General features: G+C 39.5%; 1 protein-coding gene across 1 annotated transcript; it reads right to left on the bottom strand.

The window, feature by feature from the left end:
• Window positions 1-7687: 7687 nt before the first annotated feature.
• On the bottom strand, window positions 7688-11515 carry msmp2 (microseminoprotein, prostate associated 2). The gene is made up of 4 exons (XM_066675475.1): window positions 11339-11515; window positions 8404-8520; window positions 7976-8084; window positions 7688-7886 (listed from the first exon to the last, which is right to left on the bottom strand). Exons 2-4 carry the CDS (start codon window positions 8510-8512, stop codon window positions 7688-7690), a joined length of 417 nt encoding a protein of 138 aa, XP_066531572.1. The 5' UTR covers window positions 8513-8520; window positions 11339-11515.
• Window positions 11516-12080: the final 565 nt, after the last annotated feature.

Here is a 12080-nt window from a genome sequence, read left to right as displayed (position 1 = left end):
CTTGGTTTTCTTGGCCATGTGCTTGGGGTCTTTGTCTTGTTGGAAGATGAAATGATGACGCATCTTAAGATTCTTGACAGAGGATCTGAAGTTTTTGCCAAAAACTGCAGGAAGGCTGTGCTACCTGTGGCTGTCGCCAGGCCCCTTGGCTGAGAAACCCCAGAGCATGATTCTGCCACAACCATGCTTGACTGCAGGGATGGTATTCTTGGGGTCATATACAGTGTCGTCCTCTTGCCAAAAGTCCCTGGTGTGGTTGGAACCAAAGACCTAAATCTGGGTCTCATCAGACTAAAGAACCTTGAACCAGTCTGCCTCAGAGTCCTCCAAGTGATCATGAGCAAACTTTAGAGAGGTCTTAACATGACGTTTTGAAAGCCTGGAATGGAGACCATTGCGGTGGGGTATGTTACTTATGGTATTTATTGAAATCCCTACCACCATGACATCTTCCTAGAGCTCCCTCCTTGTTGTCCTTGGGTCAGCTTTGACTGTTTGGATAAGCCTGGCCTTGGCACGGGAGGAAACTTTGAAAGGCTGTCTAAGCCGTGAAAGGTTTAAAGTAGTTCCATAAGCCTTCCACGTCTGGATCATGGGTCCAACAGTTGGAGACAGGTAGGCCCACCTTTTTGGAAAGGGTTTTGTACCCCTTGCCAGCCTTGTGACTCTCCATGATTTTGTCTCTGATGTCCTTGGAGTGCTCCTTAGTCTTTTCCATATATGAGTGCTGTTCACTTCTTTGGAGAGGGGTTTTTATAGTCAGAAAAGGCTGGAAAAATCAGATAATTAATCCAAGCATATAAAGCTCATTGTTTTTAATAACAGAATGCAGGTGGTTTGAGGGTTTGAATAATAATTGACCCTCTGGTAAATTTGAAAAATTTTTAAAAATTAATAAACAGAGAAATTACATTCTTTTTTGCTGCAGTACAGGTACAGTCCAAATTTCACAATGCTAAGTTAACTCCAAATGTGTAAACCTGCAAAATCTGCAGAGGGTTCTATAATACTTGGAGGCACATTACAGACAGCATCCATGCAGACTTTTCTGCCAAGTTCGAATGACTGTGTCAGATAAAGTCTCTTTTTTCTATTTGGCACGCTGGTCACACTGGGTTTTTGCATTTCACTTAGGCTGTTTCCCAATAATACAAAGTACTTCCTGTTCAAACTGCCGTATTTGGTTGTACACACTTAGTGAGTTCGAGTACAGTTGGAACTCCAACATACTTGATGAGTCACCATCTCAGTGGTGGGAAAAAGCCATCGCACTGAGGTTGGTGTGAAATATACTCTTAGATATCTGACTCTCTCAAGTCTAAAGAAGTCTCCTCCCAATGCACTCTGCTTGGCTAGATGTGGACTTATAAACAGAATAGGACTTGGGCAGCGACTGATCACGAGAACGTAAGAACACACAAGAACACATTGAGAAACAGCTTAAGCCTGGTGAAATTGGTGTGGCTGAGTTTGAGGCCAGCGGACAGCACTGTAAACCCTCCTGCATTTTGTCTCAGCAGTTCCACATCTGAAGAGCACTGGTAACTAGCAGTAGTAGTGAAAAATTAGGAATTTCACGTGCAAAAATTCGAAGACACAAACCTACTGTGGCTGTAATGGTTAAGTCTTGCGGCTGGCCTATTGGGGAACCCTGCTTTAGGGTATGAATATTACACAAAACTGTACAACATCACATTATTAATGTGTGTCTTTTAAATTTCTATATTTGTACTGCAGGCCATGCTTTTGTAGCCAGCCTTTACTGCAGTGCTTGAAGGACAGGATGGGTAGGTGAATTGAAAATACACAACACAAACATAGACTTAAAGAAAAACAATGAGAGAGTAAATACAGAGATGTATGCAAATGTACTGTCAAACAATTTTCATAAATGTAAAACATTTTTCCTGGGAAACAATATTAGATGTTGTGATGATGTACAGTACCTTTGACACATCACCAATAGAAACAATTATATGTATACTTACCTGTACTTACTCATCTGCAGATGGGTCATGTGAGAGGGAAAAGTGTACTAGCTCTAGACACTGAGTTTTACTTACCTGGTTGAGTCCATTCTCCATAGAGGGAAGGGAGAATTAGAACCTGGTAGAAGGAAAATGTATTAACTAATAAATATTGAAGTTATTGATAAATGTGAAACATGCCATGGCTGTAACTGAATATTTGGAATGTTGATAGTTCATTATTTTTATTGGTTATGAAACCTGTGTATCCAAGATACAATCACTTTTACCTCTTTAGGGAATGATATATTCTAGGGGGGCGGGGCTACCTGTATATATACCACACAAGGGTAAAAGAAAGGGGCACTTTGCTAGACCGTAGCAAGAGAACATAACAACGTGATGTATTTAAGACTCAAATGCAATCGTTGTAACTTTTTGTCTCTGCTAATAGAGATTTTTGTTTTTGTTAATGTTATGTTATCATGGAGCACGCTTGTATATATTGTAAATATTGATGTAAAGTCTGGTGTGTAAATAAAGATGGAAGGGAATCAAAAGCCAAACCCCTCTGTGTTATTTTGAGTCGACCCTACATCGCCACCCCTCGACCAACTCTACCTATAGAGAACACTTCCCACCATTACACTTTGTGATGGTTGAGGGGTGTCACAGACTGGAGGAGGATGAGGACGTACACGCAAGGAATATTTATTTAACCAAAACTAAGGCAACACAACAAACAGGAGCAGGGAGGCAAGAAAACAAACAAGAACTCAGGGAACATAACTAGAACAGGAACATAACTGTGAACTGGTGGTAATGTGTAAGACAGCAGACAAAGAAACACATCTACACACACAAGAACCAACCAGGGAACACTGAAACAAAGGGACTATATATACACACAGAGCACTGATAAGGAACACCTGGGGACAATAACGAGAGGGCAGGACTACAAAGGAGACTCAGACGAGAGGGCGGAGCTAAGGCGGGACTAGGGCGGAGGCAGGAAGACTAAACAGAGACTCTTTTAGCACATGGCGGGGAAAACAAACACAGGACGTGACAAGGGGTGAGCTCAATCACAGATGTTTTAGTATAATAGCATGTATTATTAATGAAATTTATTTATATAGCGCTTTTTACAACTGATGTTATCACAAAGCAGCTTCAAAGAATTCCAGAAAAGAAAGTTTTAACATGTCAGGATCACGGAGCGGACTGACTGAGGGCGGACGCACTCGCTAAAACACAGTAAACGTTTATTAACTGAAAATAACAAAACAGAGACTTTTAACAGAAGGTAAACAAGCCAAACTGGAGACAAGGAAATAAACAGGGTAAACGGGACAGACGGACAACAAAGCGAAATGACGTCAATAGAAAATGAAACAACGACGGGGAAAACTACGGAGACAGACAGATAACATGACCGACAGGACTGAAGACAACGGAGAAATGTTCGACAAACAGGACGTGAGACAAGAGGGCTTAAATGCTTGACACAAACGAGACACACCTGGACAGGTAACGAGGGGACAGGTTAACAAATGACAGACGAGGAGGCGGGACAAAGGCGGGACTAGAACGTAAACAAACATAGCCATGTGCTGAGAAAGAGCACATGACCGGGGAAAAACAGACACAACGAGACGAGGGCGTGACACATGAACTGTAAAAAATTAAAGACCTGTTTTTAAATTCCAGAGAATGAGACAGAGAGATATAAACCTAACCCTAACCTTGAGACAAAAGAAAGTTTTGTCAAATCCACTCCCTCATTCTCATGATGCTCAACACACATTTGGGAGAACTTTTCAGAGGCCTGTATTGCCTAGCATCATCCTGAGTGATGAGAGGAGAGGGAGACTACTTTAAAGCAGTATTTAGGAAACTGGATGATAAGGTGTACAAAATAAGTGCCCATTTTAATGATGCCCTCCAGTAAAAATCAAGTTTTCAGCCTTGATTATATGTCACTGTGTTGTAGTTTATAAGCTATAAGACATATCAAGAATGAAATAAGCAGGCAGTTTTTGCTAAATATGTATGCTTTAAAACTGCATGATTCCAAAGAGTCTTAGACAGGTGGCTTCATCAGCCAGGATTTCTTACATCATAGACATAAGGAACTAGTCCTCTCAACTTGCAGGGCAGGTAAGCTTTAAGTGTAGATATAAACAGGGACTATTTGCATATTCATAAATCTGAGCATTCTAAATGAATTAAAATATTTAGACTTATGTCTAAACCATTTTAAGACATTAAATGATTTTATTATTATATTTTTATTTATCCATTATTTATTTATTTGGAAATAACCCCTAAATATGTAATTCTGATGAAAGGGGATGATTTTAGGATATTTCTTCACCATTTGCAAACTCTCAGTTCTCTTTGCTTGCTTTGAACTGGGCCAATGTGTTTAAGAACCCCCAGTAAATGGCTAAAAAATACAGTGTCTTAGTCCAGTATGCTAGGCTTTCTCTCTCTCTCTGCTCACAGCACTGAAAATGCATCTGGAATTTTTGGAACAAAAATTAGAATTAGGAGCTCTTCAAACGATGAAAAGCATGAACTGAGATGAGAATATTGCTCTATTCCTGTTCCGTAGATGTGTAATAATGACTTACAGTATTTGTGTTGTTTTGGATTGCTTAAGATGGAAACATCTTCAAATTCAGAAAATGGCTTCATAATTGTATACAGACCAAAAGTACTGCAAACCTTAACAACACGAGTTATAAATGAGTTTCTGTGGTAGTTTCAACAGTGAAAAAAAACATATTTTAAATTTCAACCATGTACGAACAAGAGTTGTTGTTTTTTTCACAAATACATTCCATATTAAAAGACGTGGAGCTTCTGAATGTAAACAAACCAGAGAATACAGCAGGTCTCAACAATTGTAGACATTCCATTTGAATACATAGTTCAGATTTGTCCAAATATTTCAGGGACCTGCTACTCTATTTTTCAAGTATTAAGAGAAAGCTTGCATACTTGCAGAATTAACAGCTCCTAAATATCTAGGATATACAAAATATATTAGAAGATTCCTCCAATGATTTGATGGCTTTTAGCCACATAAAATATTAGTGAGGTCTAGTATTGGTTCTGAATGTTTAGTTATGGATCACAAACAACATTTCAACTGTTTACTCAATGATTTATTATTCAGTCCTTCCCTGCATTTCTCCAGGACCCACGGAAATCCACACCTGAACAGGGGTTATTTTGGTGGAGGATAAATATCAGCAATGCAGTGAAAGGAACATGTTTGTGAGGCAATATTTTGTAAAACTAACAGATAGCAATGGTTCTCAACGCCAAAAATGTTTGGACATATTTTTCATACTGATATATATATTATCCCACATTTACAATAAAGCTCACTTTTGATCATTTTGAATGTACCCCTTATGTGTCATTTAATGCTCTTTTAAAGGTGCAACAGGTGATTTTATTATTTTTTTAAAATGTTGTAATTAAAAAAGTGTACTATATAAAGAACAAGGGTGGCACAGTGGTGCAGCAGGTAGTTGTCGCAGTCACACAGCTCCAGGGGCCTGGAGGTTGTGGGTTCGATTCCCGCTCCGGGTGACTGTCTGTGAGGAGTTGGTGTGTTCTCCCCGTGTCCGCGTGGGTTTCCTCCGGGTGCTCCGGTTTCCTCCCACAGTCCAAAAACACACGTTGGTAGGTGGAATGGCGCCTCAAAAAGTGTCTGTGTTGTCCTGTGAAGGACTGGCGCACCCTCCAGGGTGTATTCCCGCCTTGCGCCCAATGATTCCAGGTAGATTCTGGACCCATCGCGACCCTGAACTGGATAAACCAGGGGTCGGCAACCCACGGCTCCAGAGCCGCATGCGGCTGTTTAATCCCTCTGATGCGGCTCAGCTTTTGAAAATAATTAATGAATATTTAATTAAAATTTATTTTATTTTAGTTCGTTCATTTTCAAAATGTAATTCTATGAAGATTATGGCAATCTTGCAACATCTAAAATATTTTAATATTCAAAATATTTTGTCGCTCTTAATACACGTCACAACTTCCAGTGTGCGACACCCGCCAGTGTGCGGTTTCCTGAACTTTTTGACCGCTGACTGCACGGCGCCAGTAAAAGGATGACGGCACGCAGAGAGAGGACAGCATTTATGTTTGCTGCCAGTGGATAATTTAAGTTCGGCGTTTTTTCCCCATTACTACAAGGACTCAAATAGACATTGAGTGTTTTACTTAACGGTCAACCCAACGTCTTTTTTTGGGTGTTAAAAATGTTTTGTTGCATGCAGAAATGTTATTTCATTTTACTGCAGTCGTTCATTAATTTCATAGATGTAACACAGTATAGTTTGTTTATACATAGCACAAAGGCAAAAAAAAAAAACCTGTTATATGCAGTGGTATTTCATGTAAAATTTTAAAAGGGTTTTGTGGCTCCCAGTGTTTTCTTTACTGTGTGAAAGGGGTCCAAATGGCTCTTTGAGTGGTAAAGGATAAACCGACCCCTGGGATAAACGGTTACAGATAATGAATGAACGAATGAATATGAAGAACAAAACAAAAAAGTCATTAAATATTGTTTAAGCAACTGAATCAGCACAAGTGCCTTCTGTGTCTGAGAAAAGGTTTTTGAACAGAAAAAATCTATTCTCTGTTCCCAAGAATAGATTTAGTTATAGTGGTTAGTCTGCTTGGCAACTAGAGATTGCTTTGACTATTGCACTGGAGCACTGGGGGAGATTCTTAATGCAAGACCTTGGTGGCTATATAGGTGAACTACAATAACGCAGATAGGTCAGGCTGGTCTTAAGGTGATTTTGGACTTATTTTACTGAATGATAACTTCCAGGATTCGTGCAATGTGTTCAGTATATAATTGGCAATCTTAAACTGTATTCTATTTATATTTGTTCACATGAACGTCTCATTGCCCAGTGAGTAAAATCAGCCTTAGTATGCCCTGAACCTAAACCTAATCCTAAACTTATCACTAAATCTAACCACAACTCTAACCATAACTCAAAACTTAACTTTAAACCTTACACCAAGCTCCAACAGGAGTATTTTTTGCTTGTTTAAGGCTATTGCTTACCCTTAACCCTACATGCCCCAGGAAAACTATCACTGTACTGGGAATAAAAATTTGAATATCTTGTCATTTGGGGAAATGATTGTATTATACTGATTTCATAATTTCCACTCCAGTCTTTTATTTATTTATTTATTTTATTTAAATAAATATATTATAAATACGTGCAGATATTCAAATTTACTTATGGAAAATGTTTTGCTATATTTTGAAAAACAGTGCCACTAGTGGACCCAGCTCACTTAATGATCATAAAAAGAACTATAATAATGAACAAATTGTAAAATGTTACAGATATATGCAATCCTGTTATTAGTGTAATTATTTAACTAATGCCTGGAGATCTTGTTGGACAGATACTATGGTGAAATTGCACCATTATTATTTAAATGATTAGGAGAAGCAAATGTCTTCATTTAAAGGAAAACTCTTTACAGGCACCTGCTGCTTTCTAAGTTTTCAAGCTTTTTTTTTTTTTTTTTTTTTAATGCAGTGTACAATACATAGCTTATAACAAATATATGCAATGTATTTATGTATTAACTTATCAATTGCCATGAGCAATACCTCTGTGAGTACCAACAATGCATTTGTTGTCAACGTTTGTCAATGATTTTTATTGTCAGAGTTGAAGACCACCCTGAGTGAACAGTGGATCATTTTCTGTTTTCCATACAGGTCCCGCCCCCAGTCTCAGCCGGGACTTCCTCCCAAACAGACATGGCATTTTACGGTTAGCCTTCATGACCACAGCAACCGTGCAGGAGCCCGGTTTCCGGATGACCTCACACCAGTCTGGAAAATCAACCGGCTTCATCCCACTGGAGGGCAGCAAAGGACAGATGTAAATAACAGGAGCTTGTTTGTGTGTGTTTATATAAATGAATGAATATAGGCGGCTAAAGCTTACTGTTCACAACAGCCCACTCCAAACGGCTCAAAGCAAACACACTGGAAACACTCGTCATTTAGCCAACTCTCCCCTATGTCAAACACCTGGCCCTTGTGTTCACACAAAGCTACAGACAGAAAGAAAGAGCATGATACATAAAAATAACAAATTACGTGGCATCCAGACACACCTAATTGTATGACCTTTTATAGTCTCCATTGATAAATAGAATGGGGTAATCTGTAGCTATTTATAAAGACCACGGCACAGTGGAACTGCGTTCTCTGGAGAGAAATAGCTTCTACAAAATTTGGGAGATATATAATTATATATACTATTGTATCATCTACATACACATAGGAAACCTTCTTGAAAGGCCTTCTTGTGCAGATTTCATTTGTGTTGATATCTTAAAAATGCAAGGTTATTCTGATGTTTGGACTTACCTTTGGTATTAAAGTAGCATTCTCCACTGTGGGAGACAGCGTAGCATGTCAGGTGGGCCATGCTCAACACACAGAGGACTGCCACAAAACACTTCATCTGGTTATGCATATCTGGATCTGCAGTAGAAAAAAATAGGTAGTAAAGAAAACCATGTGTATTTAGGCCATCCAGATATAATTTAAATACATCTGCTGTTTGTTACACTTCACAATACAACAGTGAATAGAAACACTTTAGAGTCATTTGGAAAAAGAAATATATTAAAAAGGCAACAGGTAGTGTCATTGTCACACAGCTCCAGGGTCCAGGAGTTGTGGGTTTGTGTCCCACCTTCAAATTACTAGTGTGTTCTCCCTGTGTCTGTAAGTTTATTCTGGGTGCTTTAGTTTCTTCCCACCATCCAAAAGCACACATTGGTACATTGTCAGATAAATTGTCACTGTTGTGATACCTTTTGCTGTCTCTGTGGTGGTACATATTCTCTATGTTTTGTTGGGGAACATAACTGTACCTTTTTCTATAATTGTAGATTTTAAAGTTGTGTAGGTTTCATACGCCCCATTTCATCTCCAGGACTTATGTACACAGTTCTTTAATGAAATCCTACAAGTATTCCCCTCTCCTTCTGGAGAACAGAATGAAATGTACCTTTTGTAAACACAAATTAATTTTAGCACCACTGTTGTACAATTTGTGACCAATATGTTCCTTTTTTTCCCCAGGAGTGTAGGTTGACTGGTCAAATTGAATTTTCTATAGGCATGAGTGTAAGAGCTGCAATGTTCTGGTGCACCATCCAGGGTGTGTACCTGCCTTCACCTAATGAGTCTGGGTGGGCTGTGGACCCACTGTGAGTAGATAAGGAGTTACAGACAATTAATTAATTAATATATATATATTTTATTAATATACAAACCGGATTCCAAAAAAGTAGGGACACTAAACAAATTGTGAATAAAAACTGAATGCAATGATGTGGAGATGGCAAATGTCAATATTTTATTCGTAATAGAACATAGATGACAGAACATAAGTTTAATCTGAGATATTTGCACTGGGCCAGGGGTCTTTTAAAATTGAATGTGGCAAAATGGAAGACTGTTCTGTGGTCAGATGAGTCACGATTTGAAGTTCTTTATGGAACACTGGGACGCCATGTCATCCGGACCAGAGAGGATAAGGATAACCCAAGTTGTTATCATCGGTCCGTTCAGAAGCCTGCATCACTGATGGTATGGGGTTGCAGGAGTGCTTGTGGCATGGGCAGCTTGCATGTCTGGAAAGGCACCATTAATGCAGAGAACTATGTTCAGGTTCTAGAAGAAGGGGGGATGCCACACAGTGGTAAAAAATGGCCATGAAATTTTGAAACAGCATATTTTTCCCTTAAAATGATACATTCTCTCAGTTTAAACTTTTTGTTAATTGTTTTTTATTAATGTTTTGAGATTGATTAATGTTTTTGTCTTCAACTGTAAATCTACAAGGTGGAGCAGAAAGAAAAGTGTAAGACTGAATGTGGACATTTAGCATTCAAGCAAACAAGGGCTAAAAGACTAAAGAAACAGATGGACAAGTTGTGGGGCGTGTAGGTATTTCAGATGGGGCGCAAAGAATCTGGAGAAATTAGCATTTTATTAATGATACTTTATTATAAATGAGTGTTTATTGATGCTTTTCTGTTTTGCCTATAAAATAGGGTGATCATACATCCTCTTTTACACGGACATGTCCTCTTTTTTAAAAAATGTCCGGGCGGAATTTCACAAACGTCCCGGATTTTGTTTTTCTACAGCTTACATAGAACTTCGAGAAGCGTTTCGTTCACCGCCCTCCCCTACTCCGTTTGGTTCGCTTGAGTGAGAAGGGGGCGTGGTGAAGTAGCCTAAAATCTTCTGATTGGACGGTCTGACTGTAGAACTACCGTTATTGGTCGATAACCTTCTCTGTAAACATTTAATTGTTCAGTCTGCACGTCAGTAGTCCTTGTTTACGTCAGGCAAAGCTGAAGTACCTACCCTCATCTCGAGCAGCTATGCCGAAACGTAAATGTAAGTTCTCGGATGAATTAAAAAAGAAATTCCCATGTTTGGTGTAGGAAATAAAGGTGTAAAGGACCTAAAAGATAAGTTCAGCTAAGCATACAACGGCAGCGAGGGGCGAGACCCCCCATCTCAGATCTGGTCACCCTATATAAAGCTTACTCAGAAAAAAGCACCCACTCACAAAAGATTCATTAATAGCCCTTAGACATAATAAAAGGACATTATATAGGAGACCAGAGAAATGTAGCTTGCCTGGAACCAAAATATGCTTTTATTCGCAAACTTTGATTTTGAAAATGCGCTACCGAGATTAATGTGTTTTGGCAGCAAGTCGGAGACGGTGGGTCTTTAAGCCTTGATTAAGGCGCCTGTTCAAATATAAAGCTGCTCCAATCAACTTCACTGGCCTCCGATTCACAGTCAGAGTCTGGCTTATAAAGTTAGTTTTTATCAGCTCTGAGCTTGAGGTCAGTAACGACAGCACAGCAGTTGGGAAACAGAGGAGGATCTGGGAGTTAGCTATCGTTAATATTAGCTGTGTTCAGGTTGTGAGAAAGCGCTCTAAACATGCAGCAAGTTAACGTTAGTCTCTGGCCGTGTCCCAAACTGCACACTGCTGCTCTGAATAGTATGAAAACGCATATATATCACCCTTAACAGTGCTTTGTGTAGTGTATTATGTAAAGTTCCATAGTTTGTTGTTTGGGACACAGCACCTCTAAAGTTAATGTTAATCAAATGCTGTTCTACATCATTATAAATGCAGCGTGTTACTGCTTTATCTACATAGGAATCAGCTTATAGCTAATGAATATTTTGAGTATGGGGTGGGCTTTGACTCAGCAAATATGTCCCTCGCCAATATCAAACTCACTCCTACACCCTGCACCTGTATTTTGGCCGGGCGACACGGTGGCGCAGCAGGTAGTGTCGCAGTCACACAGCTCCGGGGGGATTGTGGGTTTGATTCCCGCTCCGGGTGACTGTCTGTGAGGAGTTGGTGTGTTCTCCCCGTGTCCGCGTGGGTTTCCTCCGGGTGCTCCGGTTTCCTCCCACAGTCCAAAAACACACGTTGTTAGGTGGATTGGCGACTCAAAAGTCTGTGTGTGTATGTGGGTTGCCCTGTGAAGGACTGGCGCCCCCTCCAGGGTGTATTCCTGTCTTGCGCCCAATGATTCCAGGTAGGCTCTGGACCCACCGCGACCCTGAATTGGATAAGCGGTTACAGATAATGAAAGAATGTATTTTGGCCATTGTTTTGCATTTTTGAACATTGATGGTAATGTTATATCTGGAGATATAATGTTAAGCTACTGATTTAGAGCTAGACGTTGATGTTACTTGAATAAATTAGAGAAATGTAAACTTGCATGTGTATTTCATTACGATTTTGGGGGGTGATATGGGAAAGGTGGGGTGCAGAAATTTCCCTTCGTCTGAGGTGGTGAATGATAGAAAAAGTTTGAGAATCACTGCTTTAAAATAACACAAATATTTAAATGGTAAATATTGGAAAATGAGTGGAGAGACAAGAAAAGTTACCATAATATAATCCATGTGCTCCCTTGCCACTGTTCTGTACAATCTTAATAGAATTTACAAATAACACTACAGGGATACTGCTACTTCTA

This window comes from Hoplias malabaricus, chromosome 6 (genome assembly GCF_029633855.1).
Source record: "Hoplias malabaricus isolate fHopMal1 chromosome 6, fHopMal1.hap1, whole genome shotgun sequence".
Lineage (NCBI taxonomy): Eukaryota > Metazoa > Chordata > Actinopteri > Characiformes > Erythrinidae > Hoplias > Hoplias malabaricus.
Note: the sequence above shows the minus strand (reverse complement) of the source record. Positions and strands in the feature narration are given on the sequence as shown.

What these genes read in the sequence shown, in the direction of transcription:
- msmp2 (XM_066675475.1), bottom strand. Translation starts at nt 8,512, where the DNA reads ATGCATAACCAGATGAAGTGTTTTGTGGCAGTCCTCTGTGTGTTGAGC. An exon ending in ATGCTACTTTAATACCAAAG is followed by an intron (nt 8,085 to 8,403) that starts GTAAGTCCAAAC and finishes TTCTGTCTGTAG; the next exon opens with CTTTGTGTGAACACAAGGGC. An exon ending in GGAGTGGGCTGTTGTGAACA is followed by an intron (nt 7,887 to 7,975) that starts GTAAGCTTTAGC and finishes GCTGCCCTCCAG; the next exon opens with TGGGATGAAGCCGGTTGATT.